General features: G+C 41.9%; 1 protein-coding gene across 28 annotated transcripts in view; it reads right to left on the minus strand.

The window, feature by feature from the left end:
- The window catches only part of LOC126038892 (zonadhesin-like), a 151880-nt gene that overhangs the window by 113564 nt on the left and 13322 nt on the right, over positions 1 to 24994 (minus strand). For 12 of the 28 annotated variants that reach the window (XM_049801323.1, XM_049801324.1, XM_049801319.1 and 9 more), the window contains exons 1-5: positions 5303 to 7361; positions 3654 to 3771; positions 2336 to 2423; positions 1740 to 1928; positions 1142 to 1250 (exon numbers count right to left, since the gene is read on the minus strand). In XM_049801323.1, coding sequence (XP_049657280.1) covers positions 1142 to 1250; positions 1740 to 1928; positions 2336 to 2423; positions 3654 to 3771; positions 5303 to 5360 — 562 coding nt within the window. In that variant the 5' untranslated portion in view covers positions 5361 to 7361. Of the gene's footprint in view, positions 1 to 1141; positions 1251 to 1739; positions 1929 to 2335; positions 2424 to 3653; positions 3772 to 5302; positions 7385 to 11857; positions 12772 to 24994 lie in introns of those variants that run through there. The other 16 variants (XM_049801321.1, XM_049801322.1, XM_049801320.1 and 13 more) reach the window with 10 other exon arrangements.

Below are 24994 nucleotides of genomic sequence, written 5' to 3' on the forward strand. Positions count from 1 at the left end.
AGAGTTCACCCAGAGGGCCTCAGAGGGATAACATAGCACCACATTTTATCACAGGAAACAAGTGCGACGGAAAGCTAACCTTGGGCTACCAAATCCTCACTAGGCTTATATGCATTCTCTGGGATGTATAAGGCACATGCCATGATTTTAATGCTGCAGAAAACTCTCTCTTTATGGGGAAACTATACCAAGCAGCCATTTAGTACTAGAACAGCTTAACCTGCACTCTCACTGAAGAGTGGCAGGTTACCGCCTGGGCAAATACAAAGGTTTGGGTTCTTGTATCGGGATTATTCCCAAATAGCAAACACTCACAGAACGTACCTTAAGGTGGCTTCCCAAGTTACTCCATCATTTCCTTTGATGGATGTTATTGGCTAATTAATCACATGAAATGACATTCCATACCTGCCAATTTCAAAAGTTAATTGTTTTGCAACAAAACCCTAGTCCCTCCTAGTCTGTTCCCCTGCTCCCTAATTGTGCATCAGCATCTCAGTGAGGAATTTGTGACAGCCCCGAAGACAACACACTGCAAATTCCTAAACGTGGGCTTATTTGGATTTCTTTGAAAGTATCAAGCACAAAGAGAAATTGGGTAAGAAAACCACAGCGTGCCCTTATTTGATTCCTAATGCCTACAGCACCCAATATAAATGGGTATTTGTGATGGCCAGTGAATCGAGGTCCTAAAGTGGAGAAAGCTATAACTGTGTGCGAATCAATTTTACAGATGATCAGTTAAAAATCACAGTGCGAAAGAGCTGCTTTCTGTGTGGGAAGAGGAAGAAAAGCTTCCCTCATCACTCAGGAACACTTTGCACATTTGGACATAGTAGTTTATGTCCCAAGGCTGTATCAGCTGGACCTCACCCATAAATCCAGCAAGTGTGATGACTATCAAAACCAACTGTGATTCTCAGTCTTCTCTCATTTTCATTCTCTGCTTTTCATGAACTCTTCAGAATGGCATCTGCTTTATCTCAGGAATTATTTTTTAACCTCCAGTTTTACTGTGACACAAGGAGCCTATCTCTGTTCCAATACTGCCAGCTAAGTTTTACCAGAGAAAAGTGTCATATCAGCCGCCTTAAGTTCTATGTTTTAATGACTACAGAAGACGCTTGTGAGACGTACTTACCTGCTGGGCAGGGCTGGCATAGCAGAGTATGTTCAGTTGAGAAAGAACCAGGAGCACAGGCTACGCAATGAGTGCGGCTTGGATTTGGCTGCTGACCGGCCAAACAACGCTAAGGGGAAGAAACACAAAATTCACACCACCGGAAGGTCTGATGGCCAATGCTGCCCAAAGCTGTGTCCCAGGCAGACCCGAGTCAGGAAAAAGCCCAGTACTGCATTCTATCTCATGCTTCCTCCTTCTCAGCCCTCTCCTGCCTTCCCAGCACTGCTTCAGCTCTAGTCTCCAGGGACAATTTCTAGAAGCAAAAATGGTACTCCAAGCTTCTTTGAGTACTCAGCTGAGGGTTTTAGTAATGGCAGATAACCTGAGCACTAACATTCTCAGAATTTAGATGAGAAATATTTCTTTCTCTTAATACAGGCCACTTGTGGAAGGTCTTAGATCTACTATACCACTGAAGTGTTTTGAATGCTTTTCTTTGATGAAGAAAGGTTTGTATCTTACTATTAAACCAGGGAAGCCTGTCTTCTTTTGACAACACATTCACATTCAGGCCCTGGAAAATTTGCCCTTGGAGAGCAACACGCTCGTTCAGTACCTGTCTGCTCCGTCCATCTGGGCAGACATATCTCTCCGGACATTCCTGACACTCCAACTCTCCCTCCAGCGAATACTGACCAGGACCACAGCTCCTCTGCACACCACTACGTGGATCGCATGAATAGCCATCTGGACACGCACGGCACCCAGCTCCGCTCTCTAGGCTGAGATAGCCATTGGGACAAACCTGCAGCGAGATCACAAAGAGCATCAGATCCACAGAAACATATTCTTTGTATGAATAATGTAAAACTGCAGTTTTAGACATCCTCAGCTCAAGTGCCAGAAAGAAAGGATGTTGGAACGTTTTCAAAATCTGGCCTATGTACCCTTGAGCGGTGCCAACATATGCTTTTTACTGTGAGTGGCATAAACAATGCATGGAGGGAGTGCTGCTTGCTGTCTACCTGGAGGGACAACCTGCCTTCTCTGAGCCAAATCAGAGCCAAACTCAATGCAGGAATTTCCTGAAAAATTCCAAAGCAGACTACAAAATCTGCAAAGAAGCCTGAAATCAGATGATTCAAAATACATGGGAGTAGAGGCAAAATTACTACTTCACATCCTTGATCTCTTCCCTGTCCTTCAGCTTACCTGGCAAGCTGTGATGTCTGCTTGAGCAGTAAGTTCATTGGCTGTTCCCAGTGGGCATTTCCTTGGGGCTGCTTGACCCCCAGGGCAACTGGATCAAAAATAATGAAGTTAAAAATTAAATTTTTCCACTTCTCTGGGAATTCCAGCCCCTACCAGACAGCATGGGTGTTGTGTAGATACAGGAACATCCCCCTCACCAACTGCTCAAACAAATGCTTTTAGCCACAAAAGCACGGATTCAGATCAGACCCCTCCAGAGCCACAAAAACACATATTCAGACCAGATCCCTCCAGAACCTCAGAGGATGCTAACACATATATAGGAGCTCAAGGTGCATCACTTGGATTGCACACACAAGGACAGAATTTGCAGTAGAAGATGTGGCAACCTGACCTTAGGGTTCAAGACAGTTTGTACAAAACCCATCTTAATCTGGTTTGAGATTGTGTCTGAAAACTCCACAATGACCATTTCTACTTTCATTTAAAGTGAGCCATGTGTGGCAGAGAAAGACAACTTAATGATTTTCTTCTGAGGAAGACAGAGCATGTCAGCGATGATACACCAGAGTTTAGGACAGCTTTCCAACCAAAAATGGCTCATTGAGGTCTTGCTTGCAACACAGCCAGGCCGGCTGGCAGTCTGTGTGCTGGGTTCAGCACCTCTGGAAAGCAACCAACTACCTCCTGCAACTCACTGTTCTTTGTACCCAGCCTTCTCTGTTCTCAGGTTATCATTCTGTGCCCAGCTTTCATCACATTTTCTGACTGGCACATCAGTAAGTAGACAGGACACAGAATGAATTTTCCAGGGGAAGATTCCCTGCACTGGGGGCCAAAGACACCCTGTGTTCTTTCCTCTGAGCTGAAAAATCAGCCTAATTTTTGCTGCTGCTAAAATACACATAACGTTCCTGCCCCTCCCAAACACACACTACACAAAAGACATGCTACACAAAATCTGTCCTAAGCAATCTTAAAGGGAATAGGGTTTTGTACATTGCCCACAGAGACTGTCACACATTTTACTGAGACTGTTGTGCTAAAGAAGAATCGCTCCTGTTGACTTTGAGGGGAACCGTGAGTGTCAATTGCTGCAGAAAGCCCTGGATGGCATTTTAAGACAAAGGTAGTGTTTTTCCTGGTCAGCTGAATACTCATCTATAAGGGACTGGCACTACGCTTTGTGCCCCACCTCCTGATCTGCATTACTGGATAGCTCTCAGGATATTCTGAACGTAAAAATGACGTCCCAAATGTTTAATTTTCTTATTGCAGGAGTGTAATTGCCGAGGAGAAGGGAAGGAAGGAGGCTTACTAGAAACCCGTCGGGCATTCCAAGCAGTTGCCAGCTGTGTAGTAATGTCCCTGTCTGCAGTCTATGAGACAGTGGGTCTGGCAGTCTATGCTGCAATCTGGTGAGAGGGAAGAGGTCCCTAAAAGAAAACAAAAGGAATAAATTTAAGGTACAATGAAAAAAAGATTCAAGACTCCAAGTTAAACATCCAGTTATTATTACACCATAATGTAGTATCTGCACAATTTTGTCACTGGTGTTAATAGCACTAGTACTATTAATACAATAATTTTTACTATTAAGAACAATGCTTTGCCTTTATAGAGAAGTGGTGTTTATGAATGGAACACAGTATCCCAGCAGTGTAGTGACCAACAAAGAAACAGGAAATATTCTAAGCCCGTCTTGTTAAGAATCAGAAAATCTCATGTTCCACAGTCAAATAAACTCCTTGTTATCATTATTCCTGTTCCACTTACATGAACTAGCTGACTTCTCAAAGCCACACAGAGTGCACCAAAAGTGGAAATAAACCCGACTTCCTGCGTTTTCCATTCATCAACACTATTTCCCTGTCCTTTATCACATTAATTCTTAAGTTTTGGTGGTTAAAATTAAAGAAAGATTTCTCTTCCAGAATGAAAATCTGTTCCTTTAAGATTTCTAGGTAAATATTCTGAGCACAATATTCTGGGGGAAATCCCAATTTCAGATGCTTTATCAAACTAAACCAACTACCCTCTGTAGGTAGCAGAGAGCCTTTTCCATGTCTTTATCATCGTTTGAAAAGGTCACATTTTGTTTACCAGAAAGTTGAAGACCTAAGTTTTCAAGAGAGTGCAAACAGCACAGTGTGATGGAAAGAGCCAAGAGATGAAGGAGGTGCTGTACTGCTGTATAATCTCAACCAAGCTACTACTTCTTTCTCTACTTGAGTTATCCAGGCTACACAGGAAAGGCAATTTTACCCATCCCTCTTTAGGAAGTCTCTTCACATCGTGTTCTATAAGAGAAAGGCGATAAATACTCGACAAAGAGTAAGGTACCTGAAATTGAACTTAAAGAATAGAACAAATGCCGAGTTACTCTTTCCCTTTTTGCTTTTCTCACTTTCACTTTGCAAGCGTATCAGATTTAGATTCTAGTACACCACTGTCCTAATAAATTCCTTTTTTTTTTTTTTTTTTTTTTTTTTTTTGAAAAGTGAGCTTCACTATGGTAACTGCAAGGATTTCACATGCAGTTCCTCACGAAGGGCTTCTCTGTGTGCCTGTGTCGGAGCAACAAAAAAATGAGCATGGGGAGAGCAGAGTTCCAGGCTTTTTTTCCCATCTGTTCCACACTCAAATAAGCACCCCGATATTATTATTGTTACCTGAAAACACTGATGCACTTTTTTTTTCCTGTCGTTAGAAAATTAAAACCTCCCGGTGAATGCACCCCCCCCTTCTCTACCTGTCTTCTCCCCCAAATAAATTCCTAAAAAAGACTGTGCTTTTGAAAGAAAGGCAACCACACTCATCAGTTTATGACCAGAACGAGCTAAACAACTGCCATCTCTAACATCTTATAGCTTTTAGAAGGTAACAGTATCAGCACTAATTACAAAAAAACAAAACCAAACCAAGCCAAAAAAGAAGTCTGTCTCTATGAGAAAGTTACCCACTCACCTCTCAGGCAAATCCTAAGGCTATAAAGCAAAATCAGCCAACTCCAAGCATTAGCCATAGGGGCTAGTGAACAGTTCTTGGAAAAAAAAAAAAAAAAAAGAAAAGAAAAGAAAAGAAAAAAAAAAGCTCAGAATTTACATTGAAAATGTTTCTTGAGCATCTGATGTTGCCTTTGTTGAAGCCCAGTGTAACCAAATCCCTTACAGGTAATCACTTTCCAATACGGCCTGAAGTGAAATGAACACCGAACTGCAGAAAGAAAAGATGGCCAAAGAGTTAATCCCATGGAAACTCCCCTGCAGCATTACCGATGCTAAAAAGTGAGAAAACTCATTTAAACATGAGATAATGTATACCTTTCAAGCATCTGCTAGGCAGGGAGCTTGAAAGTACACTTATCACCTTGCAGATCTGTCTGGCCACTCAACAAGATGACCCCATGAAAAGGACCCCGCATGGTCACAAATTTCTTCTTTTTCTTTAACATCTAAGTGAAATATTCCCTGGTTGCCAGCTATTTGTTCTGCAATTTTAGGTTCTTCCTGGAATTTAAAAACCGAGATGAACTCTTCATAAAACAGGATTCTCCTTTGTATCATCCACTATCCACTAGCTAAGGAGCAAACAGAAATCATAATTCTACTGCAATAGTAAACAATCAGATAGTATCGTGAAACCATTTCACGAATGTGCAACTTCAGAACAGAATTTTTCTTTTTCAACATACTCTCACACTTTTAGAAGTAACATGAAAAACACAAGGTTCAGTACCTGCTCCAATAAAGACTACAAAGACAAGATATTTTTTCTCTGTAAGTTACAATACCGTCTCTTTGTTCCACTTTCCCTATAACTTCCTGGAAGCCAGAGACCGATGAGGGCTTTGGAAATGGTCTGATTACTGCACTAGGAGGGGGCGGGGCGGAAGCTCTTCTGTGTTCCAAGTTTCACACTGACCTAATTCCAGTCCAGGAGCCCATCCAAGGTTGGTTGTTGGCTCACGCGAACTTATTGAGGAGCACTGCCGTCTGAAAACCAAATAGATCCTTCTTCCTCCATGCCACTGGAGCGTCTATACACTGTACACCTACTGATGTGCCTTCTCACTTCTGCAAGCCTTTCAGAAGGGAGTTGAGGACAACTGCAGAGGTCAGCAAAAGCAAAGCTCCTGTTGGGAAGGGTAGTCCTGCCACACACACAAGGAATTTCACTCGATGGCTGCCTAACATCACTTTCTGAAAAACGATCTTCACGCTTTGGTCCAGAACATAAAGTGCATGTTATTTTGGAATTGTTCAAGTCCCCTAATGGAAGATTATGTCAGAGCACCTCTAGCCAGCAGGGAGCAGAAGCTCTAACCATCATGGCTGAATGTCTACAAAGAGACCTCACGCCTGTTGTCTTAACTAGCAAAGCACCATCTGTTGCACTTTATAAAGTCTTTAATTAAACTCCTCCAGTAGAACTCAAATATGTCTGTTTCTTCCTATTCTACAAACAATTCCTAGAAATCTCTGCAATTATCTTATATTACAGACAAGAATTGCCAATTAAAACCTAATCAACACAGTGAAAAGGCAGGCACCAGGCCAAGCGCTTTTAATTTTCTTCCCACTTTCGACCTGCTTGTCCCCTTGTACTTCAGAAAGTTCAGAAAAGATGGAAGATGCAATAGAATACAGAAAAGATAAGAAAAAAAGTTAGATTCACTTTGTCTCTTTTCCAGTTACCTAATTAATTACGGAATTATCAGATTTATGTAGAGATAACTCACAGGTCAAATTCACCCCTGTGGCACATACTAGAGTAAGGCAAAGAAGGATCTGCTATTTAACTGCAGTCTCATTTGAGGGATGAAATACTGACCTTGTGCTCAGAGATGGTCCTTCCTTTGATCAGCTGAACTGGAGCTCTGAGTGGGTCAGTGATTTGCTGTATGTCATGCACCCCACTAGAGTAAGCATGCAGCCGTTGAGACTTCCCAATTCTGAACTCTAGAACTCTCAAAAGAGGTTCTAACATCCACAAGATCTGCACCAAGTTTGAATATGACCACTTCCACTGTCTCTGCCACAGTGACTCCTGGTGATAGCAGAAAAGAAGAATCTGGCCTGATGTACTTCTCTAAGTCCACTGCTATAGAAATGAACTGCTGCAAGAACAGCAGAATAACCTGGGACTCACTCCAGGACACTGCGATTTACTTTCATGTAGCAGTAGCATCATTCATCTGAAACGTCACAAAACCCTGTACAGTTTACACTGATGGTAAGCCATAGCTACCTATTCCTAGCTATAAAGAAAACAGAGCCTCGCTATTATTTCATCCTCTTCTGTCAAGAAACAAATAGACACAGATTGAATTATAAATCTAGGCTGTTGGACGCAATGCACAGAAACGAGAAGACGACTCCAACAAGGAAAATAAATAGGCACGTCCTTTTCTGGGTTGCAGGCGTTGGAGGCCTACCAAATATCAGCATATTCATTCCTCTGGGATACAAAATAGCTTAGCTTCCAGAACTGACACACTCATCTTCCGTCCACCAATGACTTTACTATTGCTTCAGCAGACCTGACTGTGTTTGAAAAGGCTCCTATTTTTCTTGAACTGTTTGGTCAGTCCTAAAGAAACCAGTCAGCCCTGTAATATTAGTAGTCCTTCACAACACAGGAAGGTACCGTTTTTCTTGATTTGAACACCAAAAAAACCGTTCTGCTCAGCTCGCTGCCAACAGTAATAAACTCCCTGGTGTCTTAGAAGCAGCAGCACTACCTACCTTAGGGCAGGAAGATTGTCCTCTCGTGGTGAATGCACCAGAAGGGATGGGAACAACCTGGAACCTTGCAGAAAGCTACCATCAGTCACCCTGAAACTAGTTACCACTTCCACATAGGCCATTTTTCTCAGCCATCAAACCTGATAAAATGTCCATTTTCTAAATGAAAAACATGCAAATACCCCAAACTGCACAACTCATTTTACCTACAGAAAATCTTTCTAGGGGAAGGGGGGAAAGGAAGCACAGAAAACTCAAAACTGGGGGAGAGGTGGGAGTTAGAAATCACATTTGGAATAGTTTTGTTACTTATTTCTATAGACATAACTTTTAATAGTACCAACAGCTTACAGAGATTTCTATTCAACGCAAAAGAAAAAGATCTGGGACTTTGAACCAAAAAACTTCCGCTTTTACGGAAACAGCAAGTACGTTTCAACTTAAAGCCACCACTTGGTCTTATAAAAGGGCAGGAATGACAGTGAGGGCTAAGGGTGGTGCCTCCTCCCGTCCGTTTCCCCCTTTCTTTTCTTCCTTTTTTCATTATTATTACAAAGATAGTGCTACTCAGAAGTCTGCAGAGTAATACATTACAATTCCACTTTCAGATCTGCAAAGTCAGGGCTACATCTTTCATGCGTGCATATATATATATATACACACACACGTGCATATGCACCTCATAAAAAAAACAACCTCGCAAGTCCCTTCTAATGATACCTGTGAACCACATGCATGGTTCACCACAGGCTTATGGGCTGCTGTAGTGCTCCCCTATACGTGCGTCCCAATGATCTTTTAACACCTCAGAAAGTCGTAGCCGAATATGACAAAACAACACTTGCCAGCACAAAACCTACAAATACACTGAGAGATGCTGCAGTAATACAGAGGCTATTTTCCTGTTGTAAAGTCCTAGAGCAAGTTGAGCACTGACAACAAAAAATAAGAGGTTTAATATGGGACAACCAAGTTCAGCGACACATTAAAAATATGCAAGCATCCTCACAGCTAGGGTGCCAACACATGCACAACAGTGAGCCATCCTTCCCAGATAACTGAAAGTTTCTCCCCTTCTGCAAAAAACAGCAACAGTAAAATAGCAGTATAAAATTACACCATAGCTTTATTTTACATGCTAAACTTTATCCCTACCAAGCTTACCAAGTTAAACACTGAATTTATAAAGGCAATAAACCTACAGAGAGAAACAAATTAAGTGGTATGACACACAAAACCAGAAAGATCTTCAGAGAAGTTTAGATTAAGATGCAGTACAGTTTTTCCCAGTCATCTCCAGCAGACACGGCATAGATGGCCAATGGATTAGGGGAGTGTAAAGCAGCAGCAGTAGGGATAGGTGGGGAGACAGGAAACAAGGGAGTAATCCTGGGTCCAGAGAAATCAACAGCAAAACACTCCCAGATTTGTACGAGTCTAAGAAACCACGCAACACTGCAAACAGCCAATATCAAACCTGCTTATGTTAAACTCAACTTTGAAAGAGACTGGTGGGACTAACAATAAATAACAAAAAGTCGCTGCATCAAAAAAACCTTACAGCACTCAAGTACAACCATAGAGTGTCAGAGGCAGCAAAGATAAACAAAGGCACTCATGCAAAGAGGTTCAGCGGGGAAAAGTTGTTAACCACAGGTGCTCATAGCTTAAGTGAAAAACATTGATAAAAACATAGTAATTAATTTCTCCCAAACAGGTAAGAGGTGCTTGATCTGCTCTGTACCTATGCCTGTTGAGTAGATAATTGTCTCCTGCCCCACCTCAAATCAAACTTGAAACACTTTGCTAAGTGTTGTACGCCAGGTCAGAGCATTTATCCCACTACCCTGTCTTTGACAAGGGTAGCAGAAAATGCTTGTATTATGAGATGAGTCAAAGCAACTGGGCAGGAACAGACCAACCCTTGCCTCAGCATACTCTCCCACAGCTTTTGATTTTTTCTGGTGAGCACACACTTAAGAAACGCAGCCCAGGGCTATCCCTGGATATTGTCACAGGGCAGACAATGCTTTCAAAATTTCGTAAAGCCTGCTTCATCACAGGATATATTTCTGGTGGTACCATCTTAGATAGCTGCAGCCCAAGAAGATTCAGGCAGCATTTGTTAAAGTGATTACATAATTATATTGCAATTAATGAAAATTATACTCTGGTGAGACACTGCTGAAGACCTCTTATTTCTTTGTATTGTCCTTAGTGAGAAGGGTAAAGGAAAGGTTAGGTCCCTTTTCATCTCGGTTGCCCATAACCCTTCATTTCCAATTGTGCCCAGCAGCAATGGTAACTCTCGGTGTATTCCAGATCCCAAGCCTCATTAACATCACACAGAGATTTGTTGTCAAAAAGGCCATCTGAAATGACACCAAAAAGCTAACACTGCCTTCTGAAGCCTCCACTGGTACAACATTGCTGGAAAGCATAGGGGGAGGTAGCTTAACAAATGTGTATTGTGCACTGCTGAGAAGTAAATAAATAGACAAAAATGTAACCATTGATGTTGACTTAGCACTACTGCTTCTTGCTTCAACAGAATGATTGGATTGTAAACTCTTCAGAAAATGAACCCAGAGAAATGGGGCCAGTGCTTAGCTACCAAACCAAGCTAATGCTGAAATTAGCTAGCAGAAGCAGGACAAATGTGCAGCGGGTTTGCCAAAGAGACCAAGAGAAGCACTTCTGAGCATAGCAAATAATAAACAGGGCTGGCTACAGCTCAGTTGTATGCCAGGGCGATCCCAGGCTGGACCGTGTGGAAAACATTTTGGAAAAGCAACACAGGGATTTCACAGCTTCACGGTAAAGTACCTGAACTACTCTGTTCAGACTTTGCTGTCCAGTGTAGTTGTTTGGCTTCTCCCCGAGCAAGCTTCACGGGCCCTAATTCTTTTCTGTGTCTTGTCGCTGCTAGGGTACGCAAGACTAGGCATTCCCTGCTAGTGAGCACCATAGTTTTGACAGAGGTACCCAGAGTTTGACATAGGATCACAGAACGCAAAGCAAAATAAGCAGCGCTGATGAACACAGTAGAAACTGGGACAGGTTAGGATCGGGAAAGGGCTGAACTGACTAAACCAGTGTTAAGAATGAGGTATGAACCCGAGGCACAGGGATTAATTCTATCTCCACTGTTATCAGGCTGGGAGAATAGACTTGATGCTACTGCAGTGTTGCCGATTGTTTATCCCAGGAGACCTTTCTCATTTTGTGTTTATAGTACAACAATAGATCTTCATTTATTGCTGTTAGTAGTAAAACAAACAAGAAGCCCTAACAGCTGTAGCCCTTCCCAGTAAACACTCACTGATTTTCAATAAAGCAATATCTCCCAACCCTGCCAGTAATTAGAGCCCCTTAAAACCAGTTGCAGAACTGTGGCATGAAATGGGGGAAGCCTTTCAGCTTAGCTTTTATTTTTAAACAATGGTAGCCTCAAAAACTGTACAGAGATTTCATATGGAAAACTGCAGCAGAAGACTAAGCGTATCATCTCCAAAACTGTCCCTTGGAAAGGAACAAAATTAGACCTGTAAACACCTTCATTTTAATTCCATCACAGGAGACAGTCAAATACTGCAGTCCAGGTGTAAATTCAACACATAGATAGGATACAATGGGCAAATAAACATAGGCGAAGTAATAGCTAGGCTGTAAGCAAACATAGATCTGTTGTATCAGAGTACCTCAGCTATCTGTAAAAACATAGACTTCTAGACACTGGTAAAAGAGCGTTTCAGTTGTTGGTAAGGAATGTTACCTCAGTAGAGACTCTTCTATAGTAGTGTAGCTTGGTTAGAGTGTGCTGCATTTCAGATGCATCTGGAAACACCATCCTTAACAGTAGGTAGGGACTATGTATGTGCATTCCCCTTTTCTATACAACAGGACTAGAAACCTGGTATAGAAAAGAATATAGGGAAACGGTGGTCACTTAAATACCCACAAAACGAGTAGATGTGGAATAGAAACACTACTGTCAGAGTGTAACAGCTGGGAGTGATGTTTCTCCTCCCTTCTCTCTATATGGAAGAAAGTAGGAAAGGGTTCAGAACAGGACAGTCTCAAGGCCCGTAAATACTACTAGGAAAAATGTAGCTTTCACATAATAGCACAAGAACAACGAACTGGAGTCTAGATAACCCAATCATTCCACTTCTATATGTGCATGAAGTGGCATACAGTATAGAGAAGATCACAAGTTCAAAGGCTCCTAACAGCACCAGACCTTCTTTTGAGAGACCCTATCATGCATTTTATTGGAAAACAGACTTGCTACTACAGCAGAAAAGCAGCACACGCTGCTGACTCAAAGTTGCAGTTTTATTTCAAAGTACTCCCTACCACCCCCATTACTGTTTTGCCTATATTCTTAATACAATCATACTTCATCCTGCAGTGGGTACAAAAACAAAGGCAACAGCATAATCACCACAGATTCAGATATGGAGAAGTGGGGCACCTGTCCCTCTGAAAAAGCAAGACTCTTATTCTAGGACAGAACACTTTTAAGCATAATACATCCTCTTGAAACCAGGATCATCAATTCTGTCACCCAGAAGCAGAAGTAACTCTTTTTAAACCCTGCCAAGACCTTGCAAAAGGTCTTAGGGTAGGGAAACTGCACCATGTCAGAAGTCTCCAAGGCCAAAGTAGCAGCTCAAGTGCCAAAGCCTAGAAATAAAAAAAAAAGACTGAAGTTAGTGCCAGCAACAGAATATGGAGTGACCAAAAAGAAATCTGGACAAGAAAAAAAGCCTTTCAAAACATCAGGCTGATAATTTATCAAAAGCTGCAAGTGTTATACTAAGGGACCTCACACAACCCATCATCAGAGGCACTCAATGATTTCTCAGTCTCTTCAGCCTAAAGTACTGAGAAATCAGATGCTTCTAATAGAATCCTCAGATTAAAGCAATGAATAGCTTTGACAGGATAGGATAGATTAAACAAACATGTCCACCCAGAAGAAACTTCAGGCCAATCATACCCCATCAGAAATTTAACTGAAAGTCAAAATATTAAATAGGCACACAGTGTCTCTAGCTGGCTGAATTGAGATACAGAACATACCCACAGCCCTGCAGGCAGCACAGAATTTGTCAAAGATGGTCACAGTACTACCATCATTCACCTCCCAGGTATGCCTGAGAAGGTTTCCTTACCATACATAAATTGCAACAATTCCAAGGACCATGTAACTTATATACTCTTCCACAGAATCAAAAGCAGAGTCTGGGCTCCTAAGACACAGGCAGATTAACAGCTTAGGACACAGTTAGTTCAACATGGAGCTCCATGCAACTCAGCTGTTCCACATCAGCTGTTCAGCTGCCTCATAACAGGTTCTTACAGCAGAGCCATATGAAAGCACTTACCAAGCAAAGGGGAAGACCTTAGGCAACTGATGCTACCCATTAGTTTCTTTCTGCATTCATGCCCTATTGTACCACTTCCCTGAGACTGGGACAAAAGGACATTTATTAAATCTAAATCCCTGACAGGAAACACTGCTCTTAGCCTCCTTAAGCTAATATGCACCACCACAGGATACTGATTTCAGGGTCTTTTCAGTCTGTGGCTTGGACTCATTAGGAACTCTGGACAAAGATGCTTGGCTGCTTATTTATCCCTGGAAGTTTTGTACAGCCAGCATAGTACAAGTACAGTTTGAGTTAAAGAGGTGCCTTGCATCAACTAGATTTGTTCTTTAAGAGCAGAAAAGAACAGTGTTAGATATACACTACTGATTTATCCTCCATAATAATATGCCCCCAAATCATTATTTCTCATTTCCAAGCTTAAACACCTGGTATGAAAAGAAAGTACTGGAAGACCATAAGGTTGGTCCAGTTGTGCAGACACTATTCTCTCAAGTGTTTGAATTCAGACCTCTTTTTCATTGCAATAGCTTCTGTTAGCTTTTGCCACTGACTTTCTGAATCTCAACCCTATTTCCAGGGGGAATATAGCCCAGTCTCCAGGGCTACATCCAGTCTGGTTATAGGAAACTGAAGAGATGAAGCCTCCTCACTTGCCTTGAGACCGCTCTAAAATTATTAAGATAGCTTATTCCCTTGAACAAAGGCTGTGCTGCACATAATAGCATTTCTTCTGTGCTGTTGAGTTGCCAACATTCAGGAAGCATCACTAAAAAGTGCATTTAAGTTTTTCCTCAAAGATCCATTTTGCAGCCTTGAAAAGGAACAAGTTCAAACAAGAAACACATCTCCAGCTGGTGGCACTTTTAATGGAGAAACTGGGTCCAGAAAAATTCTGCTAAATGAGACATAAAACCCCCCTCCATTTCTGAACTCTGATACTTCTCAAACAATTCTTACTTTTTTTTTACAGAAGCAACGTTCAAGATCATATGGCAGAGAACACCGTTTCTATTACATTCTCAGAGCTGTTACATCTTTTTACAAACTCTCTCATGTTACCCAGTGTATTCTCCACATGAAAGTCCTCGGGAGTCAGGTCGGCAACTCTATTTTACATATGGGAAACTAAGGCACACTTGATGTAAACATCAGGAAAAACTTTTCAGAAAAAAAACAAAAGAAAAAGCTTTTTTTGGGCATGCTATCATGTGCTAACCAAGCTACACACCTAAACCTTCAGGCATTGTATTGGGTTTGCATGGCAAGGTTTTGGTAGCAGGGAGGGCTACAAGGGTGGCACTTGTGAGAAGCTGCTGGAAGCTTCCCCTGTGTCTGGCAGAGCCAGCGCCAGCTGGCCCCAAGACGGACCCTCCACTGGCCAAGGCCGAGCCCATCAGCGATGGTGGTAGCACCTCTGGGATAACATATTTAAGAAGGGGGGAAAGTTGCTGCACAACAGCAACTACAGCCACAGAGAAGAGTGAGAACATGCGAGAGAAACAACCCTGCAGACACCAAGGTCAGTGAAGGGGAAGAGGTGCTCCAGCCACCAGAGCAGAGATTCCCCTGCAGCCCGTGGGGAAGACCATGGTGAGGCAGGCTGTCCCCCTGCAGCCCAGGGAGGTCCATGGTGGAGCAGATCTCCACCTGCACACCGGGGAGGACCCCACGCTGGTGCTGGTGGATGCCCAAAGGCGGCAGTGACCCCGTGGGAAGCCCGCAGTGGAGCAGGCTCCTGGCAAGACCTGTGGCCCCGTGGAGAGAGGAGCCCACGCTGCAGCAGGTTTGCTGGCAGGACTTGTGACCCCACAGGGGACCCACGCTGGAGCAGTCTGTGCCTGAAGGACTGCAGCCCGTAGAAGGGACTCACACTAGAGCAGTTTGTGAAGAACTGTAGCCTGTGGGAAGGACTCACACTGGGGAAGTTCGTGGAGGAGTGTCTCCTGTGGGAGGGACCCCCACATTGGAGCAGGGAAAGAGGAGTCCTGCCCCTAAAGAGGAAGGAGCAGCAGAGACAACATGTAATGAACTGACCACCACCCCCATTCCCCGTCCCCCGGTGCTGCTGGGGGCAGAGGGGGAGATAGAGAATTTGGGAGTGAAGCTGTGCCTGGGAAGAAGGGAGTGGAAGGTGTTTTAAGATTTGGTTTCATTTCTCATTACCCTACTCTGGTTTGATTGACAATAAGTTACATGAATTTTCCCCAAGTTGAGTCTGTTTTATCCGTGATGGTAATTAGTTGAGTGATCGCTCCCTGTCCTTATCTCAACCCATGTATACATTTTCTCTCCCTTGCCTAGCTGAGGGAGGGGGGAGTGATAGAGCAGCTGCATGGTGCTTAGTTGCTGGCTGGGGTTAAACCACAAGACATTTACACCATACTGTTGTAGTTTGACAAGTATTCTACCAAACAGATTTAAGGGGTTTGCCTTAAATAGCAGACAAAAGCCACCTTGAGTTGAATGGCTTCCACTCCATTAGATGACCAGTTACCTTCCAAAATGGCAGTGCTGTAGGATGCAATACTAAAAGCTTCTACAAATCTTCCTTTTAGTGCCTTGCCTAAGATCACAAAGAACACACAGCACAGCAGGAAATGAACTCAGAGTCCCAGAACCCCTTGAGGACCTCCTGTTCAACATGAACAAAACATTTCTGCAAGGAACCAGTTCCATCTGCTGTTTCAGCATAGTACCTGATTAAAAGCATGAGATGCAAATGCATATTACTCTATTAACCCCTTAAAACAAAAAAAAACCCACCCCAAAACTATCTCCATCCTGCAAGCATCAGAATAGCCCTGAAGTGGACACTGTCAGTGAACATAAAATCCACAGGAGTGCTGCATTTTAAAGAATCTTTCCTCTGTGTCCTCCTTTAAATGCTGGACTGCATATTATAAAGAAGAAACATTCAGTCACAGGCTAAAACACCCTGCACAGCCCTTCAGGGAACAACTAGATAAAGTGAACTTTGTTTTAAATATTTGTGTATACATTTGGACCTTGTGTTACATCCTTATCTGCAAGGTACTAATATATCTTCCCATTCATTCCTTACTGGTATTCTTCTATTACCCCTCCTTTCCCATACTCAAGTTGCATATGTCCCCAAGAAACTACTGCAGGAAGCTAAATACTTCATAAATTTATAACCAGTAGCCAACCGTCCCACAGATCTTTACTTAGTTCACACCACTCCAAACTATGTCCTTCTTACAGGACAGATCTGTAGTCAACGCCTTGAGGTAACTGTCTTTATTTCTTTTTTCCTCCCCTTTTCTTTCTAAAACCAAGGCTTGGGTTGTGAACCAGACTTTTTTTTTCTTATAGTCCCTGTTTAGCCTAGCATGAAATTGTTTTCCAGGTAGCGATTAATTCTGCTACAACTTTTCCCCCTTGTTGGCTAATTTGCTGTTTGAGAAGACTATGCTAAACCATAGCTTCCCTGTTATCAGCAGTGTCGTAACAGCTGTGTCAAACAAACCCTTTAGCATCTCCTGTCACAGCATCTCTCACTAGTTCCTGTGTATTATTTGAGGTAGCAGGCTAGCTTCTCTGAAACAAAATGGACAGACTAGCATATAACATGATGGAATGATTATCAGCTCACTGACTATTAGAAAGTAAACCTTTTAGAAAGAAAAGCTTTTGTTGCAAGAGCTTCTTGATTTTGTTCTTTATAATTTCATGTTTACTGTAAAATGCAAACTAGAGTACCTGCTGCTTCTCCCTAGTCTGCATTCTTTCCCTTTCCAGATGCATTCTCCTTAGAAAAACAGAACCAAACCACCTTTTCAGAAACATTCATCTTCCTTACACACAGAACTAAATGTTTTGGGGTGTTGTTAGTTTTTAATGGAGTAGAAGAGCTGTGTTTAGTTTCGTACCTTTCAGTGTTGTGACAGTGTTTAATTCCCAGGTTAGATTACTTGCCTTATTGTCATCCAATTCAAGTTCCTAAGTTTCCCCTCACTCTCTTTTGTTTTCTTCTCTTTTTGTCTGAACTTGTCATTTATCTTCATTTAGCCCTTTCCTGTTACAGCACTGCCATTCCTGTCTTACCACTTTCCTTGGAGACCATTTTGGCTGTTATGCTCGCTCCTTCCAGCCACCATCAGTTTGTTCTTTTTCATACTCAGCTGGCACAACTGGAAAAATCCACAGAGTTTTGTCTGATTAGGGGAGGAGGGGCACCCACCTCATACCCCTTTATGAAGCATAAGCTTCACAAGAATCACATTTCCCTTCTAGGATATCGTGCAGCTGACTTCCAATTTGTTGATCATTACTCCTGCTGAAAAAAAGTAGCAATTAATTCCTTTCCTACACTTCAAGGTCACTTTGACCTGTTCTTTAGCCACAGCAAGAGTCCTGGACATTTTCTTTAACACTTGGAAACTCTATTCTGGGCCAGTAATCCACTTCCATTTACTCTTCTAGCCATTCTTCTTCATCATGAGCAACAGTGGCAGAATCTGGGCCCTTAATTATTAAAAAGCCCTCTTCATTAGGGTACTTTTAGTCAAAATAACCCCAAAACTTAGAGACATGGCTTCTCCCTCACCACATATCCCTTGACCCTAACCTATTTGGAAGCCTTAGCCCTGAAAGACTTGCAAATATTACAATTCTGCAGACATCACAGTAACCAATCTCTTACAGGAAAAAGTGTCAGTCTCTCTAATATCTGGACTCACTACAAGTCAAGTAGCTCACCTCAAAAGACCATTTGACCAATCTCCAAGAGTAGTACCAATTACATGCTAGATCCTCTTACTGGAACTTAAGAAAAAGATTAGCGAAATTTTCACCAAGTAAAAAAAACATTTGGTAGGGAGAAAAAGGACTGAAACCAACATCCTTGCTTTCTCTAGATATTTACCCATTTTGTTTACATTTGAAAAATGAGTGTCAATTCCACTTAAAAAAATCAAAGCATTTTGTATTCAGGGTTTTTTGTGTGCTCAGTTTTCCTTTAAAAGTCACAAAGTTATTCACACAGCATTTTCTGTGAAAAGATGGTTTTCTCTTTCATTCTTCTCCCTTCCCCATCCCCTTTTCGGCACAAAAAAATCATTTCAAAGCCAGCTCCAAATAGAATTTGTATTCAGAACATTTATTGCTTTAATTACTGTTTGCATATGAAATTGCCAAGAGCATCCCTCTTAGGGGACATCTGCAGCTTGCCAGCTGAGCAGCTGGCTGAGAGATAAGGCTCATGGGTTCTTTCCTCAGCTTACTCCACAAGAGTTCCCACCCAACATTCAAGCAAGCAGAACCTGAAATCCAGGTCTGGAACTGATCTTGCTGCCACCTAGGATATAGTTGACATGCCTATCCTGCACAATGGAGAGTTCAGATATTCCCTACAAACTCGGAGTAAGTTAACAGGGAAGCATATCATTGTACAGATACAAGCCAAGTCTCAGGAATAGCCCAGCGATGTTCCTACAGCATAACATTCTCTGATCTAGCTGGGCTGCACAACATGATCAGAGCTAGCTTGCTTAGCAGCAGTTGAAGACCTTTACAGTACACTGTTCTGCACAGTGGCAGCAAGGCCAGTAAATATCTGCCACCTCAGCTTCAGGTTCCCTTGTCATTTAACAGGATAGCAACACATGCACAGAATTAAATGAAGTACATCAGGTGATACTAGTAATTATAAGCTATGTACCACTCCTATCTCAAAGTCTTACAATTGATTAAGTCTTCACAAATCATTTAGCATAGATTTTGAAAAGCAATATGAAGCCAGACCACAGCCAAAATGCTTTGTAATACCACCAACTGCTACGGCTTTTGTTGGGAAAACTGGTTTGGCTTTGAACCTAGTTTCCCCTTTGTGATTCATTTAGATGCACAGCAGACTACAGCTGGCATTTCACAGCAGTATCAAAACTCCAAACTGGCACTACCTTCCAACACTATCCACACCAGGAAAAGCACAGAGTGCCTGCCCTTTTTATTCTCAAGTCTCCACACCTGAAGTATCACACTTGGCCATCTATACCAGAACTGACATTACAGTGACAAGGCAGAAAAAAGTGACATGCATGTGTTCACCTTAGGGGAGGGCTTCACAAGCTCAGGGGAGCAGCATTGAGACATGTTCCCTCTAAGCATACAGTCACCAGTATGAAAGCAGTGCACAGCAACAGTGACCAAAAGCTTTACTATCTGATAGCTGTTCAGTGGATGGAGTTAGGTACAACTTCTACAGTAAGTGTAAACTGCCTCCTCCACGTAAAGGCAGCAGAAATAACAAGGACTACATCAGTGAAATTTAATGCTCCTTACAGGTCACAGTTGACTACTTGAAACATATCTTGTCTGATACATGCAATGACTAGACAGTAAAAGGCCAGTAAGTAGATCTGTCATCCCAGCACCTTTCACACAGAGAAAAAACTTGGTTATGCCCCAATTCAAGTCAAAAGTAAAAAAACCTCATTGCCAAGGAGTATACAGCCATTCGCAGCTTCATTATGCAAACCCCGCAAAGACCAAACATACCACCCACTCCAGTATTGTACCTTTGTTAGCATGCTTAGAAACACAAAGCAATGCACCCTGCTAAATACTATTAATACCTACCTGTGGAGACAAAACCCCATCTCCGTGGCTGTGGGAGTATGGGGAGAAAGAACAGACTTCCTCCAGCCCCCAAGTGATGACCCATAAAGTTGCAAGTACCATTCTAACAAGTAAAGTGAATACAAATAAAACCAAACAGGATGGCACAGATTGGGGAGACTGAATATGTTGGTTTATGGTGGGAAAAGCAAATACTAAACCTCATTCACCCTAAAAGAGAAATACGCATAAAATACCTTGTTCCTCATATCACAACTATGTAAGTCCAGCGGTAAGCTGCCTCATAGTGCTCCATACTTTTTCATAGCTGTACATAAGCAGAGTTTGTAGAGGATCTAATAGAGGATGGTGACAGGTACTGCTCCATCAAGTCCAAGAAAACTCAAGTCCTTAATAGTACATTCCCCATCAGCAACAAACCATGTCACTCTCCCACAAAATTCAAATAAGCTTTTGAAAACAATAGTGTCACACACAAACAAATGCCCTCTATCAGGACACATTTCGTTTGCCAAGCTTTGTTCTAATGTTCTTCTTCGAAGCACTCATTGCAATACACCATGCCTTAAATGAAGTGCCACCCCCATCAAGAACTTGAAGTAGCACAGACTAGAGCCTTTCTTCAGTGAAAAGCCCTGCTTACTCAAAGGTTAGGGACTGAGAGTCCCAAGACAAAGCTTCAAGCACCATCTGTTTATAGATAATACAACAGAGCTCCTCAGAAAAGGATGCACTCCAGTATTTCTAAGATTGTCAAACAGCTTGAGGCTTTACTGTAAAGCCTTGCAGAACTTAATGGAAAATGCCAGTCTTGCCATGAGACTTTGTAATTTAATAGAACACGCTCTTGCAGAAATTCCACAAGCATATCAACAACACCTATAGAGAATTATGTTTTCCATTAAACTCAACAGGACTTTATTTAAATGAATACTTTTTAAAGAACTTGATTACATCCGAGAGTGCATTGGTGCCCATTTCTTCAAAACTCCAGTCTTCCTTTTGGGTTTAGCACCACAAAGTCTTAAGTTACATCCACTCAGAGCCCCCAAGCATTTGTCTCCCCACCCAGTATTATAACAACTTTTCAGATACTGAATATCCCTGAAGCATTTTCAGCTTTATATCAATTTTCTTTAAAGACCACATAGTATCAATAGCTGTGAACTAGCCAAACCTCTGCTTACAAAGGATGTGCAACAGAAGCCATGGTGCAAAGTCTGGCCAATTGCTAGGAACCACCACTAGGAAACACACCATTTAATTCTCCTTGCAGAAATTGTTAAGACATGATGGCAATCATATCTCTGAACATGTGTTCAGACAGGAAATCTGTTTAGCTAAACCTTCTCTCAATATAACTTTGCTTACATTCTACTATGTTCTTATTACCCTCCATAAATGAAGAAATATCCCTTAGAAACAGCACACCCTTAACTACTCATTTGAAATTCCTGCCTCAGCATCATGTGCAGGCAGTTAAAGGTCATCATTATGAAAATCCACAGCCTCTCCCTTTATCTGATCTAACATTTCCCAGGAAGAAACTTAACTATCCCCAAATTTCCCATTCCTTATTTCTTTAGCACAAGGTGCAATTTTTCCCCCTCACACATCTGACAGTGAAAGGCTACCTTAAAACACAGTCCCAGGTTTTCCATTACCTCTTCCTTGAGTCTACCTATTTTAGTATAATAGGACATCACAAACACACACAGTCAGTGACCCATGCTGACTTTCCAAGCATATTAACGGCCACACAAGGTACAGGATCCCATCCATGTCATCTTTGCTCTTTAAGCTGCCCTTTTCAAGCATTCCTTTTTACTTGTCCAGCAGTCTTCAGTGTTCTATTTCATTGGCTTGAGCAAGGCTGGCAAGATCAGAGTAATTCATTAGTTTCATCTTGAACATTACTGAAGGGTATTCAGCTGAATATAAATCCGGATTTTATGATATATCAAGTTAGCAAGTTAATGCTTTAACCTCTTCATTTTGAGCCAAGTAAAGGTGAAGTAGATAGAAATGCAGAAAACTAGTGGAATGTGTGATGAAGGATTACATATCAGTAAGGAACTAACTGGACACTATATAGCTGCCTATTTCCAGAAATTCTCATCATCACCAGTTTTGACTTCACACTTTTCTTGGAGAGGAATTTTGTTTTGGGCGATGAGTTTGAGATCGGTAAGATACTCACCACACTTGCAAGTTTTTGGGGTTGGGTGTTGTAAGCCCAAAGCAGCACTCAAGTCCCATACTGAGCCATGAAACACTGAGTCTGGCCTCATTTCAAGTATTTACTATGTAGTTGGATCCAATTCAAAGTCTGCTGTGTTTCAAAGAACCTTCATAGACCTGGGGCAGGTGGGGTGGGGGGGTGTATAAAGCCTGGCAGATAGGTTTTGGTCTTTTTAAAGTTAAGAGTTGATTTATAGCATGACATGAAAGCCAGTGAAGACTCAGTGATTTGGAATGCTATCATTGCAGAATCAGGAAAAAAATAAATCAACTATTACATTTACTTGCCAAGCTTAGAAATAGTCTTCAATCAATAGGCTTTTGCAAACATGTCAAAGTGTCAAAACACTAAAAACTACCCAAGCTTCCCTTTAAAATAACTCTTCTCAGTCTAAAGAGATGAACAGGTATTCACTAATTTTATTCCAGCTGAGGGAACTGCCCAGAAAAAGAGAAATTGAAGACCAATATGTAATAAGTCAGTCAACTACACAGCTGAGAAGTCGCTATGCCACATCTACTAAAGCATGGTTAAATCAGGATAATCAGTAAAACAGCATACATCAAGGCCTCAGCTTCCATGGAGCCAAGTTTCATACTGTTAACATGGCATGTCTGACAGGAAAAAACTCTTCCCTTAGAGCCTTAGAAACAACATGCAATCTCAGTGTTTTCTTTATCTGATGTGATCATCACTCACACAAACTTAAAATCAGCTTTTACGGTCTAAAAAGATCTAAAACCATTTTTAACATATATTTAAAGCCAAGTTGTTGACCCCTGGGCTTTTTCCCAGTTGATTTGTGCTAGCAAAAGTGGCCAGCTAATAATTATTCCATAGGCTTAGAGCTTGACTGAACTACTTTAAAGGACCTGACAGAGACTTAGTTGGAGTTTAAATAGCAGGAGCACAGGACAGCTTTGTATCACATCAAAGCAACAGCATGCCAAGCCACAAAAAAACATTTTCAGTAGAAGAAAACAAAGGCTCCCACTTTACACCCCCACCCCCCACCCCCAGCATTCATCACTTCTCTAGTGAAATAAGTCTGTCTTCTGAGAAGTATTTTAAATCCAGTACAGCAAATCCAAAAGGGACTTCTTAGACTAAAGACAGCCCTAAACTGGAATTAGCAATTTGAGCAGCCCCCTAACTCTGGATAAATCAAGGAAGAAAACTAGTACCATTTCCCTACAAGCTGTATTAGAATTGGAGTTCCAATACACTCAGTGTCCCCAGAGGGGTATGCATCCCATTCACACAGGACTAACACAGTCCACTTCACAAATGCAAACAACTTTACACACACACAGCTTTGACTGCAGTGGGAAAAGTTCTTTTGAGAAGAGTCCCTTACATGCTGAAGTGTTTTAAGATCATTGCTTAATTGAGACCAGACAAATACATCAAGCTACAGCAAGGAACTTGGGGGAGATCTGGAGGAGAAAAGCTCAAGACTGTTTCAGAGGACAGCTCTGCACACTTCTACTGATACTGCCATTTTGCCAGCTTCTACTTCAAAAAAGGTTATAAAATGTAATTATGAAATAATTACATGAAATTTGCTAGGCATTTTACTGGATTTCTTGAAGTACAGTCCTCACTGAAGAATTATACCAGCCTCTGCTCTGAAGTCAAGAGTGCTCAACAGAAATATTCAGCTTTAAATCAAAAGTTGATTTCCCAATAGCTGACACAAGGCATCCTGAAAGTACAGCTATGCTACCGATCAAGGGTGACTCATGTGGCCTCCCACAACTGCTTCCCCCAGCTCCCAGAGACATACTACCATTCAGCATATGCTGTTCAGCTCCATACATCCCAGCTTCTGGTTTTGTAGTAAAGACGACAATAAAGCTTTGCCCATATCCATGCTGTTTTCTACTCTTCTAAAGTTCACCAGACTAAGGCATTTCATTCATAGAGACATAGGTTTATAGACAAGGGAGGATGCTGCCTGCAAACAGTAACCACATTTCCACTACTTTAGCTCAACAGGTTCTGCCAGCCATTAAGTGTGCCTTCCCACAAGACAAGGCAAGTAACATACAGCAGGCATCTTGTTCCACCACAGTTTCTTTAAATAGCAGAAGAAGATTGAGGTGACAGCTTTTATCAAATTACCAAGGTTTTTTATATAACAAATGTGATATTACATCTCAAAAAGAATCAGAGCTATCTTATCTCTGACAAGACAATTTCACACACATCAACCCACTAAACATCAACTCAGCAAGTCAGGAATGCCCGTTTTATTCTTTCATTAAAAAAATCCATTGGGCATTACAACGCTACAGCTCATGTCCTGTATCAAGGGACAAAGCCACTTAAATTCCTTATTTCCACTCTTAAGACATCTATTTTTCAGGCCACCAAAGATAAAGCAGTGGCCAGGAAAGCAGATGAAGAGCACAGCTGAGACTAAGAACCACATAAAACCAAACAGTCTGAAGGACAGACAACTACACCAAAGTTAAGACAACCTGGACTCCCCCCCCCCCCCCCCCAAAAAAAAAAGGTCAAAGAATCCCAGAGACTGGAAGGGACCTCTAGAGATAACACATACTTTTAAGTGTACACTATCAGTACCCGCAGGTTGCATTATGCTTGCTCACCAATCCTTCCAAATATCTGTTTCTTTCATTCCTTGTTAACAATCTTCCCTATTAAC

The sequence above is a fragment of the Accipiter gentilis genome, chromosome 5 (assembly GCF_929443795.1).
Source record: "Accipiter gentilis chromosome 5, bAccGen1.1, whole genome shotgun sequence".
Classification (NCBI taxonomy): Eukaryota; Metazoa; Chordata; class Aves; order Accipitriformes; family Accipitridae; genus Astur; species Astur gentilis.